This window comes from Rhineura floridana, chromosome 2 (assembly GCF_030035675.1).
Source record: "Rhineura floridana isolate rRhiFlo1 chromosome 2, rRhiFlo1.hap2, whole genome shotgun sequence".
In the NCBI taxonomy this organism is placed as follows: Eukaryota; Metazoa; Chordata; class Lepidosauria; order Squamata; family Rhineuridae; genus Rhineura; species Rhineura floridana.
In genome coordinates, this window is record NC_084481.1 from 203,369,339 (window position 1) to 203,397,297 (window position 27,959).

General features: G+C 41.7%; 1 protein-coding gene across 3 annotated transcripts in view; it reads right to left on the reverse strand.

Moving 5' to 3' along the window:
• The window catches only part of PTPN21 (protein tyrosine phosphatase non-receptor type 21), an 89,297-nt gene that overhangs the window by 36,849 nt on the left and 24,489 nt on the right, over positions 1 to 27,959 (reverse strand). For 2 of the 3 annotated variants that reach the window (XM_061611907.1, XM_061611906.1), the window contains exons 3-10: positions 23,524 to 23,693; positions 20,534 to 20,631; positions 13,546 to 13,613; positions 12,978 to 13,048; positions 11,407 to 11,494; positions 8,914 to 9,002; positions 8,085 to 8,172; positions 6,146 to 6,225 (exon numbers count right to left, since the gene is read on the reverse strand). In XM_061611907.1, coding sequence (XP_061467891.1) covers positions 6,146 to 6,225; positions 8,085 to 8,172; positions 8,914 to 9,002; positions 11,407 to 11,494; positions 12,978 to 13,048; positions 13,546 to 13,613; positions 20,534 to 20,631; positions 23,524 to 23,693 — 752 coding nt within the window. Of the gene's footprint in view, positions 1 to 1,299; positions 1,402 to 6,145; positions 6,226 to 8,084; positions 8,173 to 8,913; positions 9,003 to 11,406; positions 11,495 to 12,977; positions 13,049 to 13,545; positions 13,614 to 20,533; positions 20,632 to 23,523; positions 23,694 to 27,959 lie in introns of all 3 variants that reach the window. The other variant, XM_061611908.1, reaches the window with a different exon arrangement.

The following is a 27,959-nucleotide window of genomic DNA, read 5'->3' on the forward strand; positions in this document are numbered from 1 at the left end:
CAGCCCTATCAGCTGGAAAACTCCCCAGAGCCCTTTGGAAAGCATCCGGATCCATTAGTCTCTGGGGGCGGACCAACTTAATAGGTCCCCCACCCTTGCAGAGGGGAAAAGCCACTGTAAGTCTAAACTTCAGCAAGCAGTGATCTGTCCATGACAGAGGGACTGATGCAAGGCCCCCCACATTCAGATCACCAACTCCATGTCCAGTTGCAAAAACCAAATCTAGAGTATGCCCTGCTACATGTGTTGGGCCAATGGCATATTGGGACAGTCCCATGGTTGTCATGGAGACCATGAAATCCTGAGCCGCCCCGGATAAGGAACTGTAGGAACTGTAGTTTGTTAAGAATGTTGAGAGTTATTAGGGGACCCTTCCTTTATTTATTTATAAAATATTTGTATATCACTGCTTTATTTAAAAAACTCATTGCAGCCCTGGGTTCCTACTGGGAGGAAGGGCGGGATATAAATAAATAATAAAATGAATAAATACTAATAAATAATAAAGTGGTTTACAACAAATAAAAACCATACAGTAAAAAACATTAAAAATACAGTAAAAACAAAGGTTATCTACTGCAAGATGGCATCTTCTTAATTGCCTGCATAAGCCTGGCAGACAGAAAGGTTTTCAGCAGGTGTTTAAAGATTAAAACCTCACACAGCTACAATTTCCAGATTGGCTTAACAGTCAATCCCTCTTTCCAGAGAACTCTGGGAAATGAAGCTCTCTGAGGGGAATAGGGGAACCTCCAAACAACTCTGAGCACCTTTAACAAACTACCATGTCCAGGATGCTCTGGGGGAAGCCATGACTGTTTAAATGGCATGATACTGCTTTAAAAGTATGTGGAACCTTGCACAAGGAGCTGCTGTTTGCTTACCTCACATCTTTGTATAAATTGGTTCTATGATGCACATTATCACTTCGTTAACAATGTTGTGGTCTTTTTCTAATCTTGAAATTGTGCACCTTCATGAATCATTCTATCTGGACTGGCATGTTCAGTTTCTAATAGCACAAGCCAATGCCAGCCTGAGACATGTTTGTCCTGAAACCAAAGCCAAAGTGACTCTTCACCTCGCTCGCTCACGTGTTTTATGCTATATGAAGGGAGACAGAAGCAGGAAAATTGGTGCCCCCACTGCAATATGATGCCCAAAGGCATGACCGTATTGCATCGTATCTCATCAGGGTATGGCCGACCCTGCCACAAGCAAACATGGGAGCAGTACAAATACAACTAAGCTGCATGCAAAGAATGCAGCAGGAAAGAAAGAGAATATTTTCTGGCTCACCCTTTGGGCAGAGAAGGACGAGAAAGGATTGGAAAGCGTGGAAAGGAAAGAATGAGGAAAGATTTCTGAGAGCCTTCCTCAGGCGGAGAGACTGGGGAGTCTCTAAAGACAAGGTACATGCAGACAAAATGTAGACAATGAAATAGCACATTTAAAACAAAGGATGTTGGTTATCAACAGATAAGACATTTCAAGAGATCTTTGAGTGGGATCCTGAAGGGTTCTCTCTCTCTCTCTCTCTCCCCCTCCACACAGACATCACCATCATGATCACCCAGCCCTTCCTATATCACAAAATAAAAAGACAAACTTGCATTTATAGAAAAAAGATTCTGTTAGTCTACAACAGGGATGGAAAACAAATGATTTCTCAAATAACGTGTTCTGGGCCAGCAGGTTTGAGTTATGGGGTCAAAGATTCTCTGCTATTATTTTACAAAAATAAATTTCTAGTCCTCACAGTTAGGGAAATAAAATGGTATCCAATGAGACAGACACAACTTTGCTAAAATCTATCATGGTTCCCCACCCCCATCTCATGAATAAGTCCAATATAAGGGAGGAGACTAATTTATGTGGTTGTGAGTGTTTTTTTAAAGGACTTTGTCAATGTTTTCAATTTTTTACATTTATTATACCAGACTATTACAAAGCAATAATAAATGGACCATGTTCACAATAATAACGTAATTATTATTTGTTATCTTTTTAGACCCCCCATCAACCAAAGTTCTTATGTTCACATAAAAGTGTTCTGGTAAAATGATGAAAACTAGAATAATTGCTTGAAACTGCTCCAGGATAATTTAACAAAGTAGCTTGCTTATTTAAATTGTGGAAGATATGAGGGGCAGACACCGAGCACCAACATGACAGCACTGTAACAAGCATTGTACTCTCCAAACGTAGCACTGAACCTCTCCCTGATGACAACATTTTTTATTCTTGGCCTCTTCTGCCAACCCTCTTCAGACCATCTACTGTAGTTCTTCCAACTTTCCTGCAGTTCCATCATCTGCACCATTCCCCCAACACACAGAAATTCCTGTGGGAAATGTGAATGTAAATGGAACACCTTCGTACCTAGTTATATTTCTGGAAAGAGAACCAAGCTAGTGTCAGTCATTTTGGTAACCTCTAATATGTGTACCTTTGTCCAGTGGGAGCTGATCTGACACTAAACCAAAGAGGGAACCTATGGCCCGCCAGATATTGTTGGACTACAACTCCCATCTTCCCTGGTAATTGGCTGTACTGGCTGGACTGATGGAAGTTGGGAGCTCAACAACATCTGGAAGGTCGTAGGTTTGCCACCTCTGCACTAAATCCAACTTAGCATTGGACTTTCTTATCATACAGCATAGCAATCAAGCAGAAATGTATAAAGAAGAGATGCCACAGTTTGAACAAATGCAGATCAAAGCATAGCAAATAGTTAACTTACCAGTTTAGCAGACTGGTAAAAGTAAATTAAAATATAAAGCAACTAAAGTAGTCCCATACTTTTCTCCCAGCCACTAAAAACGCATGTAAATAAAAACATCAAGCAATAGTTTTGATGGACTTCCCACGGGGGGAGGGGTATGTTCTAGAGTTCAGAGCTGTAGGCCAATGTATAAATTATAATTAGTTGTTTAAGTACTATGTCAGTTGAATGGCTTGCATTATAATTAGTTGCTTACTTGCTATGTCAGTTGAATAGTCTACTTGTATGAGTCTAACATGTGAAATTTGCACAATATCACAAATAGCAGCTTCTGTGATGAATAATTTCATTTTCAAAATCGCACACCATTCATAAAATTGCTGCTATGGTATTGTGAGTTCCCTCCATGCATTCATGTAAGGAGATCATTCTTGTTAAAAGAGCTAGTAAATGTCTAAAAGTGCTGTATGGCTAGCTCTAAGAATACATTTTAAGGTCCCCAATGTCTATCTGAAGCATAGAGAATACTACTGAAGCTGTTAAGATGGCCATAGATACTGCAGTGCGATATAAAGAGAAGCTCAGCCTACATCAGGTGTGGGCACAGTTCAGGCTTATGGGATCTACTTTGTTTTTTAGAAGAAGCCCAAGTGCCACTAACCAGAGTCAGATGAAAAATTGTAGCTAGTTAGGTGGAGCCAGATATAAAATGGTGGCCCAGTAGAGTGACACCAATTACCTCCTGCACCTTGTTAGTAATACCCTCAGATGACTTGCATATACTGGTACAAATCTTTACAGTGATCATAAGAAGAGCCTACTGAATCAGGCTAATGGCCCATCTAGTCCAGCAACCTGTTCTCACAGTGGCCAACCAGATGCCTATGGGAAGCCCACAAGCAAGACTTGAGCGCAACAACAGATTTCCCTCCTGCAGTTTCCAGCAGCTAATATTCAGAAGCATACTGCCTACACAGTGCAACGCAATACTCAGAAGCAAGTACCACTGAGTTCAATGGGATTTGCTCCCAGGTAAGAGTATATGGGATTGGAGCCTGTACTATAGATCAGGAATTTTAACAGCCTAATTTTAGGAAAAGGAGAGGCCAAATATTGAATAATTTAGAGTAAAAAGTCTATGCCAATCTATTGGAAATGATTAATTTATCTCTCCTTTGCCAACCTCAGTCTAGAAAAAGATGATTCCAGTAGACCACTCCCCACGAGAAGGGAGGCTGTTACTTTCAGCCTCTGAATAGTAATCAAGGGCAATCCCAGATAACATTGTACTTTATCCAAATGCACTATAGTTGCCTCAGTGCCTGAGGAATGAATTGACATGAAGATTTCTGCTTCCTTTCAACTCCAGAACTGGGTCCTTGTGATTTTGGATGTGAACTATTGAAAATATGTCTCTGATGATGTGAAATTATAGACTATGCTAAGGCATTCAGAGTCACTTCATCTATGGCCAATACAATGATTTTATTTATTTATTATTTGATTTATATCCCGCTCTTCCTCCCAGCAGGAGCCCAGTATATTTTCCTCCCCTTTCACCCATTCTATCTCAATGTATATTCAGAAATCTAAAAATTTTTTGGAACCTCATCTGCAATGTCCTCAATGGATGATTTCAGTGGGTTTGACCCAAGATGCCCCTCTGCTAGCAGGAAGCTTCATCCACTCATGGAACAACTATTTCCAGCTTAGTGAAAGATGTGAGAGAAAGTGACCCGATCCAGAGGAGTTTCTCCATTTGCACAAGCGCTTCTGCAAGACTCTTTAATGGTCCACTAGACTAGAGTTTATACACGACAGCCTGTATTTTCTTTCTTCACTCTTATATTGGAATCAGCTGCAGATACAATGCACTGTAGTGTTGCACTGCAAGAAGACAGTTGCTAGTTGAGAAATTGTGAAGGATAATTGTATTCATAAGAATATAAGAAGAGCTTGCTGGATCAGGCCAACGGCCCATCTAGTCCAACATCCTGTTCTCACAGTGGCCAGCCAGTTGCCCATGGGACACTGATAAGCAGGACAACAGGGTAAAGAGCATTGGCCCCTCCTGCAGTTTCCAGCAACTGGTATTTGGAAGCATACTGCCTCTGCCTACGGAGGCAGAGCACAGCCATCATGACTAATAGCCATTTTCTCCATGAATTTATCTAATCCTCTTTTAAAGCCATCCAAGTTGGTGGCCATCACTGCCTCTTGTGGGAGCAAATTCCACAGTTTAAATATGCACTATGTGAAGAAGTATTTTCTGTTGTCTGTCCTGAATTTTCCAACATTCAGCTTCATTGGTTGCCCACCAGTTCTAGTATTATGAGAGGGGGAGAAAAGCTTTTCTCTATCCACTTTCTCCATGCCACGCATAATTTTATACATGCCATGTCACCTCTTTCTTAGCTTTTCTCTAAACTAAAAAACTCCAAATGCTGCAACCTTTCCTCATAGGGGAGTCACTTTATCCCTTGATCATTTTGGTTGCCCTTTTCTGAACCTTTTCCAGCCCTACAATATCCTTTTTGAAGCGGGACAACCAGAACTGTACACAGTATTCCAAATGCAGCCACACCCACAGATTATATAACAGTATTATGATATCTGCAGTTTTATTTCAATACCTTTCCTAATGATCCCTAGCATGGAATTTGCCTTTTTCACAGCTGCTGCACAATTGGTCAACATCTGCATCTAGCTATCCACTACCAGGACCGACCAGGTCTCATTGCTGGTCGGTCACTGTCAGTTCAGACCCCATGAGTTTATATGTGAAATTAAGATTTTTTTTGCTCCAATATGCCTTGCACTTGTTTACACTGCACTGTGTTTGCCATTTTACCACCCATTCACTCAGTTTAGAGTGGTCCTTTTGGAGGTCTTCGCAATCCCTTTCTGTTTTAACAACTCTGAACAATTTAGTATCATCAGCAAACTTGGCCACCTCATTGCTCACCCCTAACGCTTGATCATTTATGAACAAGTTAGAAAGCACAGATTCCAATACTGATTCTTGGGGGGGGGAGAGCTCTGCTTTCTACAGCCTTCCATTGGGAGAACTGTCCATTTATTCCTACTCTTTGAATTCCTATTCTTATCCACACACTGGTCTGTGAGGTGTGGATAGGTCAGTTCTGACTGGAATTCACAGAAATTGAGTTCCTTAAGCTTCATGGTACTTTTGATTGAAGCCATTATTCTTGGATTCAGCACCAACAAGACTTCTATGGCCTCAGATAGGGCTCCTATTTGAACATTAGAAATTCTTTCTGAGATAAATAAGTTCCAGCCTCAGAAATACACACTCAAAAAGAAAGTTATTTACTTGGATAAGGGCTCAAGCAGTAAATTACAGAATACAAATTTAAAGTTAATATGGAGAGACACTCACTAAAAGACTGTTGTACTTACAGGCTACATTTATTTAGTCTATAAAATTTGTGCCTGGCCACACACATCCTCCAAACATATTTTGCTGTTTCCATGTCTTCCTGTGAAACAAAAGAAATGTAAGACAAAGCTGGTGGTGAGATGCATGTATTTTAAATCATAGTCCTACTGAGAAAATTCTCAGGACCAAATTAATAGCCTGATTGGCTTATTTTCTCACTGGGTAAAATTTATGTACGCTACAGGGGAACAGAATCCCACTCAGCCATCCTGCCCACTGGGCATGCATGCCTGTCTCTGGGCCCACTAATCATAGACATATAGACATCATCTTTATATAGCACCGGAAATTATGAAATCCAAGTTGACAAGCCTAAATTATATAGCTGATTCACATACAGCATATACTGGTTGAACAGAGTGGGCCTACATATGCTGGATTTACTCAGACATGCAAACACTGATAGACAGACATCTGGCATGATCATGTTCCTCAGACAGCCTCTCCTGAGTTGATAAATTGAACTGGGCCCATGTATGGTTATTATAGTGCACTAAAGTTACAGTGCATGAGCTTTTCTCCCAATTGACAAGTAGTTACATGACTAAATGATCAATAAGTTATGTTCAATATATTAAATGCTTATTCTACCCTTCCTTTATGCAGCTCAGGGTGACATACGTAGCTCTTCCCCCTGACCCCCCCTCAATGTTTTATCCTCTCAACAACCCTGTGAAATAGATGAGGCTGAGGGAGAGTGACTGGATGGATGAACAGGAATCTGCCCAGTCCCAGTCCAACACTGTAGCCATTAGGTCACAATGGATCTTCAAACAGTATAAAATACAGTAATGAGGCCAAGCCAAATTCAAAGCATGAATATTGTGCATCTCATGATGTTCAATATAGTACCAATGCAGTCATGTTATGCATTGGGATGGTTTTCCCTTTATCCTTCAAACCAGGAAGTAGGCGCAGAAAATCAAGAAGCTGCCTTACACTGAGGGAGACCATTGGCCCATCCGGCTCAGTAGGGTCTATAGTGTCTCGCAGTAGCTCTCCAGGGTTTCAGATATGAAGTCTCTCCCAGTCCTACTGGGAGATTCTGGGGAGTGAACCCGGAAACCTTTGCATGCAAAGCTGATCAACTAATTAAGGCAGTAATAGAGCACTTGAGGCAGATGTGACTGTGCAGTATCTCCTGCTCCTGGCTAAGGGTGCCATAAACTCCTGCCGTATTTCAGGTTGTCCATCCATGTTTTATCCTATTAGACCTTCATGTCCTGGTTGTGCTCGTCATGACAAAGACAAAAAAAAGCCTCCATATCTGCAACAATGTGAATCCACGTACATAAATTAAATATCCAAGTACAAAATGCCCTATCAGAGTGCTGGTTGGTGCTGATGGACATTGTAGTCTAAATCATCTGAAGGGTCCCAGGCTGGTGAAGGCTGCTTTAGAATATGTGAAGAACATTCTTCCTGACCCTACAGGGTCACAAATATGTTGCTCATCTAATTTGAAGATAGCAGGTTGTATCCAACAGCACCCTTTGACATACAGAAACAGCCTTAACATTTGTAAAACAGTCTTTGGTCTTACAGGTGCATTTGCTAACAGAAGGGGAAGTGATTATTGCCTTCCCCCTGCAACCCCTCTCCACACCACCTCCTACACTGGGTTCCCCAACCCCCTGGAGCAGATTTTCAGGGTGTGAAGGGGAAATGTGTAAAAAAACCCATCTCCCATCGCCTTCCATTAGCAGAATTCTCCACTAAGTCAAAAACTCCTCTGTGAATGGAAGGGCACCATGGATTCAACCAAAAGTCAAGGAACAAATATAATGAATGGTCCACCTGCCAGATATAAAATTACACACACACACACAGTGTAAATGTCTGGTTTCTTATGACATACATTTATTTAAAATGCATATAAGTAAAAGCTCACTCACTTACAGTTTGGAACTGGATAGTCTCTTCTTTATTTGCCAACTCTAACGCGAAAAAGGACTTGTTGTGAGACATGTTAGCAATGTCATGCCACCTATACAGGGGTAGGAAGAGAACAGTGTGTGTGAGAGAGACAAACTCTAGAGGCCTCAGAAAGCACTGCCCTTTAATTCCAGGCATAAGAGAAGGGATATGAATTTGCCATACTTTTTCCTACATAGCTGCAGAAATTTTTAGCTGCTTTGCACGTTTCTATTTCAGGGGTCTAATGATTTGGTTGGTTGCTTGTGGACGCACTTGTATCTGCAAAAAGAGTCACAAGCTTTGAATGTACCAGATGATTAGACACCTGAGAGTTAAAATAATAATCATCACATGAAGATAACACACGCTGGTAGCATAGATCTGAAGCCTAGGGTTGGCCCATTGCATTTTTCTTCCTGAGCACAAGGACATTCAACATATAGTATCCAGTTGGATTGGTAAGTAGTAGAATATAGCTTCAGCTGGGACAATGTCATCTACCCATGGGCAGCAGACTAGTTCAGGGATCTTGGGGAAAATGGGGGGCTACTGCCCTATCCCCCCCATCTACCCCCCGAGGCAGCTGCCTCAATCTGCCTAACACTATGACCGGCCCTGCTAAAGTCAACAGTATGACAGCAGCCTCACATTTTGTACATAGCTATATTCCATTCCTCTTGATTTATACTCTGGTGTATCTTCATGAGATAACATAAATTCTTGCCTCAGCAGTAACTGTTGCAGGTTCTTGGGGATGCATGCAAGAAAAAACATTTATTTGAAAATACCTGTTTTCAGAAAAAGAGCTCACCTAAAGATGACAGGAGGCCGGCCATTTTTGTGCTTCACAAAGATGCCATCGAGACAAGCTCCAATGAATATGTCACTTCCTTGGCTGTCCTGGATCACAATCAGAAATAATGAAAACACTTTCGAGATTTTTTTTTGCCACCAAGAGAATAACTATTCAATTGCTGCAAGATATATTTAAATTATAGTACAGAAATTATGTACTGATGTTTTTGCTTGTGACAATAACTTATTTTTCACATTGTTGCATTAAAATAAGGAGCAGGCCTATAAATTCATGCTACTAAAATGATGCTATGGAATGCAGAACTGTGTCCTCTAAAGCAGAGGTGGGGAACCCATGACTTTCCAGATATTGTTGGACTCCATCAGTGCCAGCCAGCATGGCCATGGTTAGGAATAATGGGAGTTGTAGTCCAGCAACATCAGGAGGGCCACAGGTTTCCCACCTAAGGCATCAATTGCTATTTCATCCCAAGAATTTGCAAGTTCACTGTTTTATCTGTAGCCTTTTGAGATTGTGACTGTAAATCTGAAAGCACATGTTATATTTGCTTTTTTTTTTTTTTAACTGAAAGACTTTTTAGAAACTGGGAGAAACCAAGACTTCTGGCACAGACAGCTGCTGCGACAGAATGCAGAGGCATTTGGGTCTAGATTGGGCACCATCATTGGGAGAAAGTGATCTCATTGTGAAGCCAATGTTTCCTAGACTGGTCACGTGGGTGATCCTAGCCATCAGGGACAACAGATTAATCTGATGACATTATTGGGGGTAACACTTCCTGGATAAGTGAAGTGTTCTTTTTCACATCAATACACCAGAAATTGCTCAGCCAAAGGGTGTGGGCTTTCAACACTGACAAATGTCGTAATGAAAATTGCCCTCTCTTTCAGTTCAGCCCTAATGTGATGCTCCAAGAGCTCTTAGTTTTTTCTGGGGAAATGCTGCTCAGGCTGCTACTACCCTTGGGGGGTTAGGTTCATATCTAAAGGGGCAGAGGTATTTCCTGTTCTGGCACTACACTGTGAATGTTCCTCCTTTAGAGGCTTGCAGGACTCAATAATTGTTTCCTTCTAAAATGATGTGAAGATCTTAACATCAAGAATGGGAAACCTTTTTTCTGCCAAGGACCACATTCCCTCAGGAGTAATCTGTCAGAGGCCATATGAGAACAATAGGGGGCCAGTAGCCGGTCAGATCTAATATTGCGTGGGGATGCCCCCTTCTCTCTCTCTCTTCTTCCACACCCAGCAGGCTGCTGAGGGAGGGACAGATTGCTCTTGCCAGAGGGCTTAAGTGATTGTTTGCAGAGGACTTTCCCCTCTTCTCCTTCTATCCCTCCATCTGTTTCTACTTTTCTCCTCCCACTCTCCTTCCAGGCTCCCCAACCTCCCTGAAATTAGGCAAAAGACTACATGTGGTCCTTAGGCTGCAGATTGCTCAGAAGTGTTTTAAATAATAACAGGAGCAATAACAGAGAGCTCTTGCTAGTCGGGCGGTATATAAGCTTAATTAAATAAAATAAATAAAATAAGACAAAAATGCAACTTTACAAGCAACAACAAAACAATCCTCAGCATTAATAATCTCAGCAATAATAAAACACATCCAGCCCAAAGTTAAGGACACAGACCCCACAAATTAATCTGCTAAAGAGAGCTTATACCAAAAAAGATGCAACTCATTCATATGCCATCTGAAGCAGATGAGTCTTCAATTCCTTTCTAAAAGTGTGGAGTTGGGGTATCTGAAAGTCAGCTGGCAACAAGTTCCGATAATGTGGAGCCACCGTCAATAGTCTCAATTCAACATACATCCCATACTTTGTCCACAGCCCCCTATATTTGTGTTCTAAATTTGTGCCAACAATGCAAACTAAATTTGTGCATGTGTATTGTGTGTTTTAAAAATCCCACCTTTCTGCATAAAATGCAATATAAAATACATTATAAAAGAATCAAAGACAGCCAGTATGGTGGTGTGGTTAAGGTGTTGGACTACGACCTGGGAGACCAGGGTTCAAATCCCCACACAGCCATGAAGCTTACTGGATGACCTTGGGCCAGTCACTGCCTCTCAGCCTCAGAGGAAGGCAATGGTAAACCCCCTCTGAATATCGCTTACCATGAAAACCCTATTCGTACGGTTGCCCATAAGTCGGAATCGACTTGAAGGCAGTCCATTTCCCCCCCCCCAAAAAAAGAATCAAACAATGTCCCTGTCAACCTAATCTGTTTTCAAACAAGGAAACTGGAATATTTTAAGTGCACAATTCTGCATGCTGAATAGAGACCCCAATCCTTTTTCTGGTTTGACATCTGAGCATTCTGTTGACATTTCAGCAGAAATATTCTGATATCTCAGGACTGACAAGCCAAATGCTAGCCATATCTTTGAAAAATATTTTTAAAAAGAGATAGATATTTATAACCATAGTTGTGCATTTGGCATGGCACAAATGGTCAATCCATAGAAGAAACGTAGCTTTACCTTTGCAGGATAGCTCTCTTCACCATATCCTTCCATTCTCTCAACTTCTTGCATATATAACATTTCTGCATCAGGTGGTGTGAGGCCTCTTCAAAAACAAAAAAGTAAATTAAATTTACTAACAGGCTTCTTGAGGCAGGATAAGCTGGTTCTTTAACCATGTTAAGATTCCACTTTTTTGGTATCTTCTCCAATGCAAAAATACACTTGGTGTAATATTTTGTTGCTGCAAAAATGTGAAAAAAATCAACCATAGTAGGTGTGAATATGACTGCTGTGGGGAGTGTGGCTGTGTGAGTATCACAAGCACCTGTAGAATCATACCTAGAAAACAAAGGATTCTAAGCAACAGAGTTCCCATTTCGTTTCACTATTTCTCTCTCGTTCATTTATCTCTAATGATTAAGCTCCAAGTACCAAAAAGATTTGTTGCAGCCTTCTGGCATGGGACCAATGCAGATATAATGCTGGATCTTTGCAAACTGTAGTTAGCAATAGCACATCAAAAGCCGGCCTCAGGAATATGTGCTCCATATCTGCAACAAGTTTTTTTCCCCTCCCCTTAACCACAGTTTGTCAGCAATTACAACAATGTTGGATAAGGCAAAACAGGGTTTCCATTAAATCAGTATCTGATATCACTTTTTAAAGTGGCTTTCTGATCATGGGAACTTTATTTATTTATTTGTTTATTTATTACATTTATATTCCACCCTTTCTGGTAGAAGCAGCCCAGGGTGGCAAACAAAAACACTGAAAATACTCTAAAACATCTTAAAAACAAAAGACCCTAAAACATATTAAGACAAGGCATCTTTAAAAACGTATTTTTTTTAAAAAAAAAAAGCTTGAAAAAATCTAAACTAGCAATTCCAACACAGACACAGTCTGGGATAAGGTCTCTACTTAAAAGGCTTGTTGAAAGAGGAAGGTCTTCAGTAGGTGCCAAAAAGATAACAGAGATAGTGCCTGTCTAATATTTAAGGGGAGGGAATTCCAAAGGGTAGGTGTCACAACACTAAAGGTCCACTTCCTATGTTGTTTGGAACAGACTTCCTGATAAGATGGTATCTGCAGGAGACTCTCACCTGCAGAGCTCAGTGATAGACTGGGTATATAAGGGGTAAGAGTAGCATTCAGGTATCCTGGTCATAAGCTGCATAGGGCTTTGTACACCAAAACCAGAACCTTGAACTTGGCCCAATAGCTAATAGGCAGCCAGTGCAAATCTTTCAGCAGTGGGGTGACAGGTTGGTGATACCCTGCCCCAGTGAGCAGTCGCAGTGCCTCATTTTGCACCAGCTGCAGCTTCTGGACAAGCCTCAAGGGCAGCCCCATATAGAGCGCATTAAGCTAAATCATTTTTAGCTTAAACTGGTGTTCATGTTGGTGCTCACCAGCTGCTTAAACCATGGTTGAAGGGAAAGGAGTGTGTGTTACTAAAGCTATTTCCTCATTTGCTAACCATGATTAGCACAGAACCAGGGTTATGTCTGCACTAGCCCATACATGAGCAAGTCCCCACTTTACAGTACTGACACACCACAATGTCACAATTTCAGTACAGTTACCTGTACTTCTGATGTAGTAAGGCCACTTTCTGGGTTGCTTCTTCCATGATCTTTTCATCTTGCAACCAACCCTTAAGAGATGGAATAGAAAACATGAGCCTTTCTCGTATGTAAACTCACAACTCCCTAAACTGAATGTAGGGGTGGATAGCATGCCTTGTTTGGGCAAGATTTTAGCACCAGATTTATCTCACGTGAGTGGAGCATGATGTCAGAAGGTTGTTGGATATTTTAACTTCTAGTTTTTTATTCTGATATTAACTCAGTAAGAAGTCTTTGAAACAAGAAATATATCTAAATAACACCTTTTTGGATAGGGAGAAACAAATTTAGTAATAAATGGTACTCCTTTTGAAGAGTGCATATTAAAACTATTTTGATTTATAAAGCTTTTGAGGCAATTCTCTAAAGCGACTTACAATCCAGGAAAAATTAAAACATGTTTGTTTGTTTAAAAGACAACACAACAATATCAACAGCTGCCAGGCACAATTTGTTCACTTCAGTTTCTTTTTTCCAGTAATTTCCAAAAATACTGGGGAGAGAAGAAAAATCAGACCATACTTACCACAGGAAACAAGGCAAATCTCTGTAGAAACTCCTGTGATTCATATTGGTCATAATCTCCAAAATCAGCTGAGGAATTAAGAGAAGCAGGTAGGAATTAAGTTGTAACTGTCAGGATGGTAACAGACCTATTAACAGTGGGGTTTAATCATTTGAATGAGGAGCAACAAGACCACAACCTAACTCTGTATCAAGTGCACAAAGAGGCACCCAATCCCACACAGGTCCCAGAAGTCATATAAAAGCTACAGCTTGGTGGTTGGTGCCCTTTGGTTTTCCATCTCAAAATAGGATTGTAGAAAGTCAAGATGGTTTATGTTGCCTAAAGTGTACAAGAGCAATTAAACAAGTAATTATTTATTGAACAGCCATGATTAAAAAGCCAGTGAGGGCTAAATAAAAATGTTTTACATAAACAAGCTATTTTGATTCATTTGTTACATCTTGGCATTCTTGGCAAGTCTTTCCTAGTACACGAGATCACCACTCCTAGCAAGTAAAAGAAAAGAAAATGAGCCAGAGGCCCGGTGCACTTGCTATTCGTCCCACCTGATTCCCATCTACATCCCATCTTTGTGGCTGATTTCTTCTCCAGAGTATAGCAACTACACCAAAGTGCTACCAAGTTAAAATAAACAGTCATACCCTCCAGCATTTCCCAGATGAAAATAGTGTCACACTTGAAACACTCTTCTTCTCTACTCTCTTGAGTAATATGAATTGCTGAAGATTTTACTTTGTCTGTGCTATCCTATCTTCATTTATTCTGCAGTAGCCTCTCATCCACTGATTTTTAAAAATCAAGAGGATGTGTTTGTTCCTTTGACTAAAGATATATTTAAAAAACACAACTGTCTGATATTATGCTATCACAGTTCAAAATTTACCTCTGCATATGCAGCGTGTAAAATGGCAGGCTGTGCACTGCATCATGGAATCTTTGTATTTGTGTGTATGTTTGTACATGGATGTGCACTAGAGATGGAGCTGCCGTCACCAGATGCTTGCCAAGTCTCACCCTCAGACCCCTTGAGTCCCCTAGCCTGGCTTCTGCTCTTCCTTGCTGCCATTGCCTATTCAGGTCACCTCTTTGAGAGAACAGACCTTTTCAGTAGTAGTTCCCTATGCATGGAATGTTCTCCACAAGAAGGCCAACCTGGAACCAACTTTCTTATCCTTTCTGCACCAGGCAAAGATGTTTTTTCCTCCTTGGTATTTGGGCAGTACTAATGATTGATTGTTTTTACTCTGATTGTGTTTTTAATATATTTATGTGTTTTATTACTGAATTTTAATTTTTTGTTGTTAATTACTTCAGGCTTTTTTGTTCCAGGAAATAATTCTTAACTTCAATTAACTAACTGAGCAAGCCAGCAGTGATAGGAGCAAGGAGGAGAAGCAAAAGCCTCCACTCATTTTACCTTCTAGATTTTGGCAGCTATACACACTCAGCTCAAAAGAAGAAGAGGCCAAGTCAGGCCGCAATGGGGGGCAGTGGCTATGAGGAAGTGGCCCCATTTAGGAAGGGCTCACTAACAGCATCTTTCCAAGGGCCTCCCTGTCCAAAAAGCTGGAGCTGGCAGTGGCTAGGGAGGTACAAGATGAATCTGAACCTTGCTCTGAGATTTGACTGTGGGAAACCCAAAAGGAAAAAGCTGGACCTTGAAAATGACAACTCCAGTAACTCACACTACCAGCATTTCAAACAGCATCCACAAAAGGCAAAACTAGGGACATAACAGAAACTGGGATTTGCTAGGGGTAGGTAACCAGGACAGGGAAAGCTCCTGGTATATAAGGATTATCTAGATCCATTTCAGTCGGGTTTCAGACCTGGTTTTGGCACTGAGACGGCCTTGGTCGCCCTATGTGATGACCTATATCGGGAGAGAGACAGAGGGAGTGTAACTCTGTTGATTCTCCTTGATCTCTCAGCGGCTTTTGATACCATCGACCATGGTATCCTTCTGGAGAGACTTGCGGAGTTGGGTGTTGGAGGCACTGCTTGGCAGTGGTTCCGCTCCTACTTGGCGGGCCGTCTCCAGAAGATAATACTTGGGGAACATTGCTCGACCCCGTGGGTTCTCCAATATGGGGTCCCGCAGGGTTCGGTCTTGTCTCCCATGCTCTTTAATATCTATATGAAGCCGTTGGGTGCAGTCATCCGGAGTTTTGGAGTGCGTTGTCATCAGTACGCTGATGACACGCAGCTCTACTTCTCCTTTTCATCTTCTTCAGGTGAGGCGGTCGATGTGCTGAACCGTTGTCTGGACGCGACAATGGACTGGATGAGAACTAACAAACTGAGACTCAATCCGGATAAGACTGAGATGCTGCTGGTGGATGGTTTCTCTGGTCAGATGGTGGATACATACCCTGTCCTGGACGGGGTTACACTCCCCGTAAAGGATCAGGTTCGTAGTTTGGGAGTCGTTTTAGACTCTTCCCTATCACTCGAGGCCCATGTAGCCTCGGTGGCACGGAATGCGTTTTACCAACTTCGGTTGGTAGCCCAGCTACGTCCCTATCTGAGTAAGGAGGACCTTACATCAGTGGTTCATGCTCTGGTAACCTCACGTTTGGACTACTGCAACGCGCTCTACGTAGGGCTACCTCTGAAGACGGTTCGGAAGCTACAGCTAGTGCAAAATACGGCGGCCAGACTGCTAACAAGAACTAAGCGGTCTGAGCATATAACACCTGTTCTGGCTCGCCTGCACTGGCTTCCAATATGCTACCTGGCCAGATTCAAAGTGTTGGTATTAACCTATAAAGCCTTATACGGCGCGGGACCACGATACCTGCAGGAACGCCTCTCCCGTTATGAACCGGCTCGTACACTACGGTCTACTATGAAGGCCCTCCTCCGGGTCCCGACCCATAGGGAGGCCCGGAGGATAGTAACAAGATCTAGGGCCTTCTCAGTGGTGGCCCCCGAATTGTGGAATAGTCTCCCCGAGCAGGTACGCCTGGCACCGACACTATTATCTTTTCGGCGCCAGGTTAAAACCTTTCTCTTCTCTGAGGCATTTTAATCTAAGTTATTTATGTAAATGTTGTAACTGGTATTTTAGATGATGTACTTTTATATTTGTTATATTGATCTTGTAATTTTATTATTGTATATGTTTCTATGTTTGCCGCCCAGAGAGCTGTTTGCTAGTCGGGCGGGATATAAGCTGAATAAAATAAAATAAATAATAAATAAATAAATAAGGACATTGAACAATTCTGCATTTAGGCCACAAAAACAAAATGCATGGGTACAGGATGGGAAATACCCGCCTTAGCAGTAGTGCGTGTGAGAAGGACCTTGGAATTGTAGTGGATCGCAAGTTGAACATGACCCAGCAGTGTGATGCTGCGGCAAAAAAGGCAAACACGGTTATGGGCTGCATAAACAGAGCTATAGTTTCCAGGTCGAGGGAAGTAATAGTCCCACTATATTCTGCATTAGTCAGGCCTCATCTGGAATACTGCGTTCAGTTCTGGGCGCCTCATTTTAAGAAAGATATAGACAAGTTAGAGCGGGTTCAGAAGATGGGCTCCACAATGCCACAGAGGGCGCTCAGGAGCAACCGTGTCAAAAGCCCGACATGCCTCGCTGTTCCACAGGGTGACAAGAGTTTCAACAGGGTCACCTGCTCTATCTACTGGGAACTCCTCCACATCATTCAAGAATCCTGTGGATTCCATTAGTCTCCGGGGCTGGATCATCTTAATCTGTCCACCATCCCTGCAGGGAAGAATCAGAGCTATAAGTCTAAACTTCACCAAGAAGTGGTCTGACCATGACAATGGGGTGATATCCACACACACCCATCTCTAGACCACCCCTTCCTCCATCTGGAGCAAAAAAGTAGAGGGTGTGCCCTGCTCTACATGTTGGGCCAGTGACAACTTGAGACAGCCCCATGATCGTCATGGAGTCTAAGAAGTCCTGAGGCAGCCTCAGCATGTACATTGAAATCACCCAGCACTATCGTTCTGGGCTCCTCCAACACCACAGATGAAACGGCCTCCACTAGCTTGGTCAGAGAAGTTGCCAGGCAGCAGGGTGGACAGTACACCAGCAGCAGCTCTAGTTTCCTGTCTCCTTGGCCTGACACCAGGTGCAGGCCCTGACAGCCAGCTCCAAGACAGAGTGGTTTCCTAGTGACAGAGATGGAAATTCTGCAGGCCACAGCAACTCCTCCCCCCCCCAGTCCCTGATTGATTGATTTATTTCGGTATAAGACCAGCAAATTTAAAACAATAAGATTGTAAACATTGACCAGATCAGGTACAAAATAGTTACAAGAAGTGTTAAAATACTTAGGCCAAGCTCTTTCTGTGTGCCATGGCCGCCACACAAAATCTCGCCACCATATCCGTAATGAGTGGATCACGGTCGTCAAGTAAAACATGCACCTGGATATCTTCAAAAGGTCTGAATCTTTTTAAAAGGCAAGGAGATATAAACAAGTGCGAAGGTCTGTATAAAAGGAGCAATGTAATATGACATGCTCTACCCCTTCTATCGCTCCAGAACCACAAATACAGACGCGTTCTTTTAGCAGTACTTTCTTATATCTCCCCTCCAATATAGCAGAGGGGAGAACGTTAAATCTGGCCAGAGAGAACGCCCTCCTATATTTGGGGATGCTTAAGGAAGTTAAATAAGGCACGGGTACAGGTGCTCTTACACTGGGCCCTATATTGTTGAACGCCGACAATTGGCTCATATTGTGCTGGAGCTCAATGTCCCTAACACGTAAAGCAATAAGCTCTTTAGCTTTAAAGTATCCCAGTCGCAGTATATCTGGCCATGAGAAACCCATAGTGCTGCACCAAGTATCCAGGTGGGCAAAGCTGGGTCAGATCAACTCCTCCCAACTCACCAACCCAGGTCTCGGTAATGCACACTAAATCAGCACCTTCATCCACGATCAAATAATGGATGAGTGTGGTCTTATTGTGTACCGATCTGGCGTTAAGAACACACACAGGCCAGTGGGCACAGCACATGAGCAATTAGAAACCCATCCATGAGAGGAGTGGGAGGGAGGAACAAGGCACAGATAGCCCTGACCTGGTCTTCTGTGGTAATTCACCTCCCCCCATGGCTATACTTCCCTCTATCCGTGATCACTGAAACTGGGGTGGCATCACCCATGTCCCTCCTTACTAAAACTCCTAAACGCCTGATACGGACCCAAGAGCCCACCTTCTAGTTATAAAAGCAGCATAAAAATAATGCAACTATTGTGTTAAGTGTAAGTTTACACCAGCACTTTTTGAAAGTGTGTACTGGAGTCATTTAGCAACACAGGAAGCCTCCTAATACCAAGTCAGACCACTAGTCCATCTAGTTTAGTAGTGTCTGCAGTGACTGGCAGTGGCTCTCTAGGTTTTCAGGCAAGGGTCTTTCCTAGACTTACCCGAAAGCTTTGAGAGCTGAACCTGGAACTTTCAACATGCAAAACAATTTTCCCACCACTGAGCTAAGGTCCTTTCCCTGAATTTAGATCTTGGGGATGCGGCATTTGTCCACCCAATTCTCTTTTTCCTATTTCGCTTTAGTATATCATACAAACTGGCCCCATTACTGTAGGGCCGGGATGGAAGTTAAGATTTATCCTGCAGCATCTATGCTACCACTAAATCCTCATAAAGCTCCCTCACACGATTTCTCTTCCTCAACACACACAAAAGTGGGGAGGGGAGAGGATTAGGTGAGTGGAACCTCACAAGGAGCAGCATCAGTGCACCTCTCCCAGCTCACAATTACTTCCTCACACAGCTGCACTAATAAATTTGCTTTGAATGGGCAATCGGAAATATGTGAACCAGGGTGCAAGGAATGTGGATGCATGACCCAGAGCTGGCAGCTTATGGCTATTAATTGCAGAGAAGTCTGTACGTTATAATGGGCTTTAGCAACTGGATGAGATGACCTTCAAGATGCACTTAGTACTACCATTGTAGTATCTGAAATTGGCAGGTGAGGCCTTGGTGGTGGTGGTGCCATCAAGTGCTGCCTGGTGGTGCTAACCCATGGCAGGACTTTTTCAGTGGTGGCTCCCCTTTTGTGGAATTCCCTCCCCAGTGAGGTGAGTATGTCTCCATCACTACTGCCTTTCAGGAGGAAGTTGAAAACATTCCTGTTTATCCAGGCATTTGATGGTTGAAGGGAACTGTTCCTAGCAACCAGGAGATCGCTGTATGGAAGAATGTTTTCACACTGTGCGTTTTTGAATGTTTTTAAACATTTGGAATGCTTTTTCTTTTTATTGTTGCTAAATTGTTTTTTGTTTGCCACCCTGGACTCCTTCAGGAGGAAGGGCAGGATATAAATTTAATTAATTAATTGATAATATTCAGGAAATCGTGATAATAAACTCTTCTAATGCTCCAAGGCAAATCTTCAGGAATTCATTAACAGGAATTCTCAGAAGGTCCCTGGGCACAACAATGTTACCATTATTCTAAAGATGAAATGCCAATTATTATGAAAGCAAAACAAGCACACAACCAGTTATTGTCTCATTATGAAGAAACTGGATATGTATGCTACACAGAGCCAGGGTAGGGCAGCAAACTAGACAGGGTGGTGAGCTTAAACAGTTGAATGCCAGGCTCAATCAAACAAATGGGAAGCTTTGGGCAAGATATCATTTCTCAGTCTAGCCTACCTCACAGGGTTGTGATGGGGAGGCTTGAGCAGTCTCTAGTCTGCCAAGGAGTCTTCCCCAGCTGAAACGCTAACAGCTACACTATTGACAGTTGTGGGATACAGATATAGTCTTTGCAGACCTTAAAGTCCTTCAACCCTGATTGTTCCACCGAAAGAGCTGAAATGCTTTTTAAGGGAAAGTACCCTGGCAGACCAGGTGCAGCGCATGGACTAGGCATCCAGCTCCCCCTGAAACACAATGTGTGCATTCAAGCAGTGGTACAAGTTTCTCCTCCTAAAATCAGCTAAGCATGATAGCAACTGAGTAGATTACCTTGAACAGCTAAGCCAGCCAGATGAACTGCTTGTTCAAACATGCAAGGAATGTTTCCTTCCAATACATCTTTCTTCAATTGCAGGTAATACTGGTATCTATGGAAAGAGACTGTGTGTTAATTTTTCCATTAGTTTTAAGTCAGGACAATGTTCTGTAGCCTATGAATATTTATCACTTATTGCCCTGCCATCAGCCAATTTAGTTTGTAAGCAAATCGGGACAGGAAATCGTTTTAGTTTATAAAGTTCTTTATAAAGTTCTATGTATACTGAGGTACTCTCCCTATTGGGTCATAGCTCAGTGGTACAGCATATGCTTTGCATGCAGAAGGTCCCAAGTTTTATCCTTGGCATCTCGTTAAAAAAAAAAGATCAGGTAGTGGATCAGGTAAGGTGCTGAATAAGATCTCTATGCAAAACACTGGAGAGCTGCTGGCAGTCAGAGTAGGTAATACTAAGACAGATGGAACAGTGGTGTGGCATGGCACAAAGCACCTTCCCAAGTTCCCATATAATAAACAAGATGTAGCCAGAACCATTAGCAGAGTAGGATTCTTCAATTTATTATTTATTATTAGATTTATATCCTGCCCTTCCTCCCAGTAGGAGCCCAGGGCGGCAAATCAAAATCCCCCTTTCACACACAAGGGTCTCAATGTAAAACAAATTTTCATAGTTCCTCAGTGGCCCAGTGCTCACTTCCTCTTCTCTTCTGACCATTCCAAGGCACTACTACTAAGCTCCAACTCCCATTTAGTCTAAGCATATCATCTCTTTCTTTTAGGCTGGGGTGGAAAAACCTGTGGCCCTCCAGATGTTGTTAGACTCCAGTTTCCATCATCCTTATCCGGCCTGGCCAAAGGTGAGAGGTGATGGTAGTTATAGTCCAGTAACATAGGTTACCTATCCCTGTTTTAGGTTTGCCTAGCTCTATCCTTTGCTACTAGTCCAGGAAGAGGGTGACACTATGACCGATACCATCGCCCACTCCAGACAAAATTTCAGTTTTGTATGTACAACTGGGGTCTGGGCACATGGGTCAGACTGGGGATTCTGATGGTCTACTGCCAAAATCTCCCCTAGTTGAGCAGCTGGAGGTGGTGTTGAAGTTTTTTGTTCAAAGAAGACTTCAGTAAGGTCTCCATGGCTCAGAGAGCAAAAGACTTCGTGGCTGTCATGGCAAATATGAATCTCTCCCAGAACATCTTATGTCCAAGTCAATCAAGCAAACTGTGTACTTGGATTATGCAAGGCAAATTGCTTATGATCTCACAGTGGTGGAGACATCAGCAGCTCCCTTCTCATGGACAGACCACAGGCTGTTTTTATATCAATAGCTTCTACACATGGGAGGGGGCCATAGCTCAGTGGCAGAGCATCTGCTTTGCATGAGGAAGGTCCCAGGTTCAACCTCCAGCATCTCCAGGTAGGAGATAATCCTGTCTGAAACCCTGGAGAGCTGCTCCCAATCAGTGTGGACAATACTGAGCTAGATGGACTAATGGTCTGAGTTTGTGTAAGGCAGCTTCCTGTGTTCCTAACATTCTATTTTGTTCTATTTTTCTATTTTGTTCTATTTTGGATGAGTTAATGAAACCCAAGAAGCATTTACACTTCTGTAGCTGCATTGCAGTGGATTTGAGGGGAAGGTGGAAGTGTAAATGTCTCTTGGGTCTCATTAACTCATCCAAAATAGAACACTGTTTTGGTGTTTGGTGTTTGTATACAATAATGATACACCACTTACAATGGATCCAAGAGGGGGGGAAATCAATATAGTCACAGACAAACTTCAACAATGTTGTGTATTCCTTTAACTAAATCCTGCCAATATCAATTCAATGTATTTGAGTGCAAAGAAGGAAAGCTGGGGCCAAACACAAACAGGCAAAGGCAACATAATTGTTTTTGTATCATTTTATTTATTTTATCTCACCTTTTTATAGCCATGTATAACCGTGAAAAATCAAAATAATACAAAACACGATGACATACGTATTATAGCCTTAAAGAGCAAATGTACAACAAAAAGAGAAAAGTTCAAACAACACTTAAACAGCAGCAGACACATAATCATACGTACATAGTGACATTACTACTGGAGTGGACATCACTCCACAAGACAAAGACAATGATCTCATAAGTGCAAATGCTACACCACTTATTTTATAAAACATTACCACCCAAAGCATGGTAAAATTCTCCTCAACCCTTGGCAAGATGATAGCCATAGCCATGGTACTCCTGGGTGATCGGGATCACTTTGGGATAGTTTGGTTGTCTCTGTGGACAGAGTATGGAATCTTGAGATCCCAGAAGTCTCCACCCACATTCATTGAATTCAGTGCCACAAAATGAATGGAAGAAAGCTGCTTTTTACAAAGTCAGACCATTGGTCCATCTAGCTCAGTCGACAACTGTGTTCTTCAAACTTTGGTCTCCAGATACTGTTGAACTACAACTTCCATTATCCCGGGCCATTGGCTAAGCCGGTTGGAGATGATGGGTGTTGTAGCCCAACAATATCTGGATACCCAAGGTTAAAGAACAGATGTGGTCTTTCTCAGAGCTACTTGGAAATGCTGGGGATTGGACCTGGGGTCTTTGCCATATAATGCATATGCTCTACCATTTTGTTACAGCCCTACTCTAAAATATAGTGGTGGGAACTAGCTTAGATGCATTTAAAAGACGATTAACCACATTCATGGAGAAGGATTCATTTGCAGGAAGTCCAAGAGCAGAGGAGGGTCAAGCCTTGCTTGTAAGCTTCCCACAAGCATCTGGTTAGCAGCTGTGGAAAATGGGATGCTGGATTAAATAGACTTTTGGTTAGATCCACTGTGGTTGTTCCTAGACAGCCTGCCATTGAGATTCTGAAAGTAACTGGAACATTTTCCACTGCAGGCTCAGAAATACCATGTAAAGATAGCTAAAATGTGATTCCTTCACATTTCAGAGCATTGTAGGCACGCTTGCACCACTTACCTGGTAATCTCCTGCTGAAGCTGAGAGACAGAAGGCACATAAAACACCACACCAAAGAATACAGTTGGCTCCAGTGCATATTTGTCCAATTGCTTTTTCAGAGGCTTATCCAAGTCTATCCACCGGCGCTGGTTTTGCTTGTTGAAATACCAGAGACTAAAATAAGTGATCTAGAAGGAGAAAAGCAAAAAGGAGAATTGTGCTTATTCAAAAGTGAAACCAGGTACATTTCACAATTATATTCTTTATTACTTAAATATAAATAATAAATACAAATATTTAAAACATTTTAAAACATCTAATAACGTTTAAAATAGGGCATCTAAAAGCATTTACAAGCAATCACATATCTTCCCAGCTAATAACATCAAGGTAGCCAGGAATACATATCCTTCAGCCATCAAAAGCCTGGGTGAGCAGGAATGCCTTTAAATTCCCCCAAATGTGAATAATGAGGGAGACAGACACATGCCATCAGGGAGGGCATTACACAAATGGGGAACTGCCACCAAGAAGGCTCTATCAATGGTCAGCACCAACCGGGAAGCTATGGGAAAGTAATGCATATACTAGAAAGTGATCCTAGTTGTTATATGTCAAAGTTTCTAGATCAGTGTTTCCCAAGCTTTTGATAGTTAAGGAATACTTTAAAAATTATTATTAAAATTAGTAGCACACAAAGGACAAGGACAAGTAGAGCTGTGACTAATGACACAGCTGGGTCAACGCCGAAAGGAAGCCCAGAAGCTGTGCACAGATGCAAAAAGACAGTCAGGAGTTGTACGATGCACACAATAGGAACATGGAATGTGAGAAGCATGAACCAGGGAAAGTTAGAAACTGTCAAGCAAGAAATGGAACTTATCTACATTACAGTACTTGGCGTGAGTGAATTAAAATGGATGGGAATGGGACATTTTTAGTCAAGCAACTACAAAATATTTTATTCAGGAAATGAGAAATTAAGGACATCACCAAACGGTCAATATAGGAATCAAATTGATGAGAAAGACATCAAATTCTGTCAAGCCAATTATTTGTTTCTCGCAAACACATTTTTTGAGCAACCAAAATGATGACTGTACACATGGACATCACCAAATGGTCATACAGGAATCAAACTGATTATAAAATTGCTAGAATAAGATGGAGAAGTTCCATACTTTCTGCGAAAACAAGACCAGGAGCAGACTGTGGTACAGATCATGAACTGGTCGTATCGAAAATCAGAGTAAAGCTAAAGAAGAACAACAAAGCAAACATAACGCCAAAACACAATTTAAATAACATCCCAGAATAATATAAAGACCAAATAAGGAACAGATTTGAAGCTTTAAACTTAGTTGATGGAGAACCAGAAGAACTATGGAGTGAAGTCAGAGACATTATCAGGGAAGAATGCAAAAAGACAATACCTCTAGTTAAAAAGAGGGAAAGACCTCAATGGATGACTGATGAAACTCTTAAAATGGTTAAAGAGAGAAGGAAAGCAAAAGCAAAAGGAGATAGAAACACCGTCAGAACCCTAAATGCAACAATACAGCGACTAGCACGTAGGGACAAAGAGAGGGACAATTGGTTATTGTATAGAAATAGCAGAGAACAACAAAAAGGGTAGAACAAGAGCCCTATTCCAAAAGATTAGAGAAATGAAAGGGAAATTTAAACCAAGAGTAGGGATGCTGAATAATCAACAGGGGAACACACTGACTGACCAAGATGAAATAAAAGGAAGATGGAAGCAATACACTGAACAACTCTATAAAAGAGATGCCAGGATGACAGATTCATTCACGGAGCAACTGTATGATGAAGAACCAGAAATTTTAGAATGTGAGGTGAAAGCTGCTTTTAAAATACTTGGAAGAAACAAATCACCAGGAACATATGGCATACCAATAGAGTTACTACAAGCTACTGAGACTGAGTATGTCCAAATCTTGACAAAAATGTGTCAAGAAATATGGAAAACTAAACAATGGCCCACAGACTGGAAGAGCTCAATATACATCCCACTTCCAAAGAAAGGGGATCCCAGGGAATGCAGTAATTATCAAACTATTGCCTTAATATCCCATGCAAGTAAAGTACGGCTCAAGATTCTACAACGAAGGCTCTTACCATATATGGAGCGAGAAATGCCAGATGTCCAAGCTGGATTTAGAAAGGGAAGAGGCACCAGAAATCATATCGCAAACATACAATGGGACAGACCAAAGAATTTCAGAAGAAAATCATCCTGTGCTTTATAGATTACAGCAAAGCCTTTGATTGTGTAGATCAGGAAAAACTATGGAATGCTTTAAAAGAAATGTGGGTGCCACAGCATCTGATTGTCCTGATGTGCAACCTATACTCTGGACAAGAGACTATGGTACGGACAGAATATGGAGAAACCGATTGGTTTCCCATCGGAAAGGGTGTGAGACAGAGGTGTATTTTATCACCCTACTTGTTTAATCTATTGCACAGCAAATTTCTCTCCTCTCCGCACTTGGACACCAGCTCAACGGTGGGTGGGCACTCCGGAAAAACGCAATGGTATAACTACACGACCCAGAACCAGTTTCCACCCATCTTTCTGGAGGAGTTGAAGTCTGACACCGAGAGCTCGCTGGAGGATCATTCCTTATTGCGAAGGCAGCAGCAGCAACAATCAGAGAACAGGCACAGTTTAGGGGAGCAGCAGCAGAACTCTCAACAGGAAATGCCCTTTTCAGGGGCACGAGATTCCCCACTGGAGGTACACACGGAGTCAGAAGTGTGGAGTTCAGACAGCCTATTTTTGGGGCAAAGCACCTCAACAGTCTGAAACCATAACCACCACACTACATACAGCCAGAAAGGGAGAATGAGGGACAGGGGAAAACCCTAAAAGTCAACAAACCCAACTACCAAACTGTCCATGTCTTGGTTTACTGACAGTTCTTATTGTATTCTTCTTGTTCACCGCCCAGAGAGCTAATGCTAGTGGGGCGGTATAAAAATTTAACTAACTAACTAACTAACTAACTAACTAACTAACTAACTAACTAACTAACTAAATAAATAAATAAATAAATAAATAAGCAGAATATATCATACAGAAAGCGGGATTGGACCAAGATGAAGGAGGTGTGAAAATTGGAGGGAGACATATCAATAATTTGATATGCAGACAATACCATACTCCTAGTAGAAACCAGTAATGATTTGAAAAGAATGCTGATGAAAGTTAAAGAGGAAAGCACAAAAGCAGGACTACAGCTGAACATCAAGAAGACTAAAGTAATGACAACAGAAGATTTATGTAACTTTAAAGTTGACAATGAGAACATTGAACTTTTCAAGGAGTATCAATATCTTGGCACAGTCATTAACCAAAATGGAGACAATAGTCAAGAAATCAGAAGAAGGCTAGGACTGGGGAGGGCAGCTATGATACAACTAGAAAAGGTCCTCAAATGCAAAGATGTATCACCGAACATTAAAGTCAGGATCATTCAGACAGTGGTATTCCTGATCTCTATGTATGGATGTGAAAGTTCGACAGTGAAAAAAGCAGATAAGAGAAAAAATCAACTCATTTGAAATGTGATGTTGGAGGAGAGCTTTGTGCATACCATGGACTGCGACAAAGACAAATAATTGGGTGTTAGAACAAATTAAACCAGAACTATCACTAGAAGCTAAAATGATGAAATGAGACATGATTCACTAGAAAAGACAATAATGCTGGGAAAAACAGAAGGAAGTGGAAAAAGAGGAAGGCCAGACAACAGATGGATAGATTCCATAAAGGAAGCCACAGACCTGAACTTACAAGATCTGAACAGGCTGATTTATAACAGATGCTATTGGAGGTCGCTGATTCATAGGGTTGCCATAAGTCAAAATCGACTTGAAGGCATATAACAACAACAAGCACACTGTATTCCAGCAACAACAAAAAATTACTCTAACACATGAAAAAGACTAACTAATTGCCTCTCTTTGGGGAGCCAGTGATGGGAGTACATGCTATGTATGTAAAACTCCCCAGGTTCAATCTGTGACATCTACAGGTAGGACTGGAAAATATGCCCTACAGAAGAGCTGCAGACAGTCAATATAGACAATACTAGGCTGTAAGGACTAGTGGCCTGATTTGGTATATAAGGTGGCTTCCAGTGTTTCCACCTAACCATGTCTGCGTGAGTCACTGATCTGAGCATTCTCATTAGAAAGAAGCAGTCTGAGAAATGTGACTCATAATGTAGCAATCCTTTGGGAGAAAGGGTGGGATATAAATTTAATAAATAAATAAATAATAAACAAGTCAGCCTTGTCTGAGGATCAGTAATTCTGCCACATCTGGGAGGTGATCTAATGATATTAAAGTAATAAGATACACAATTATAAAACAAATAAAACCGTTACAACCATAAAATGAGAAAAATATAAAAACAATTTAAACC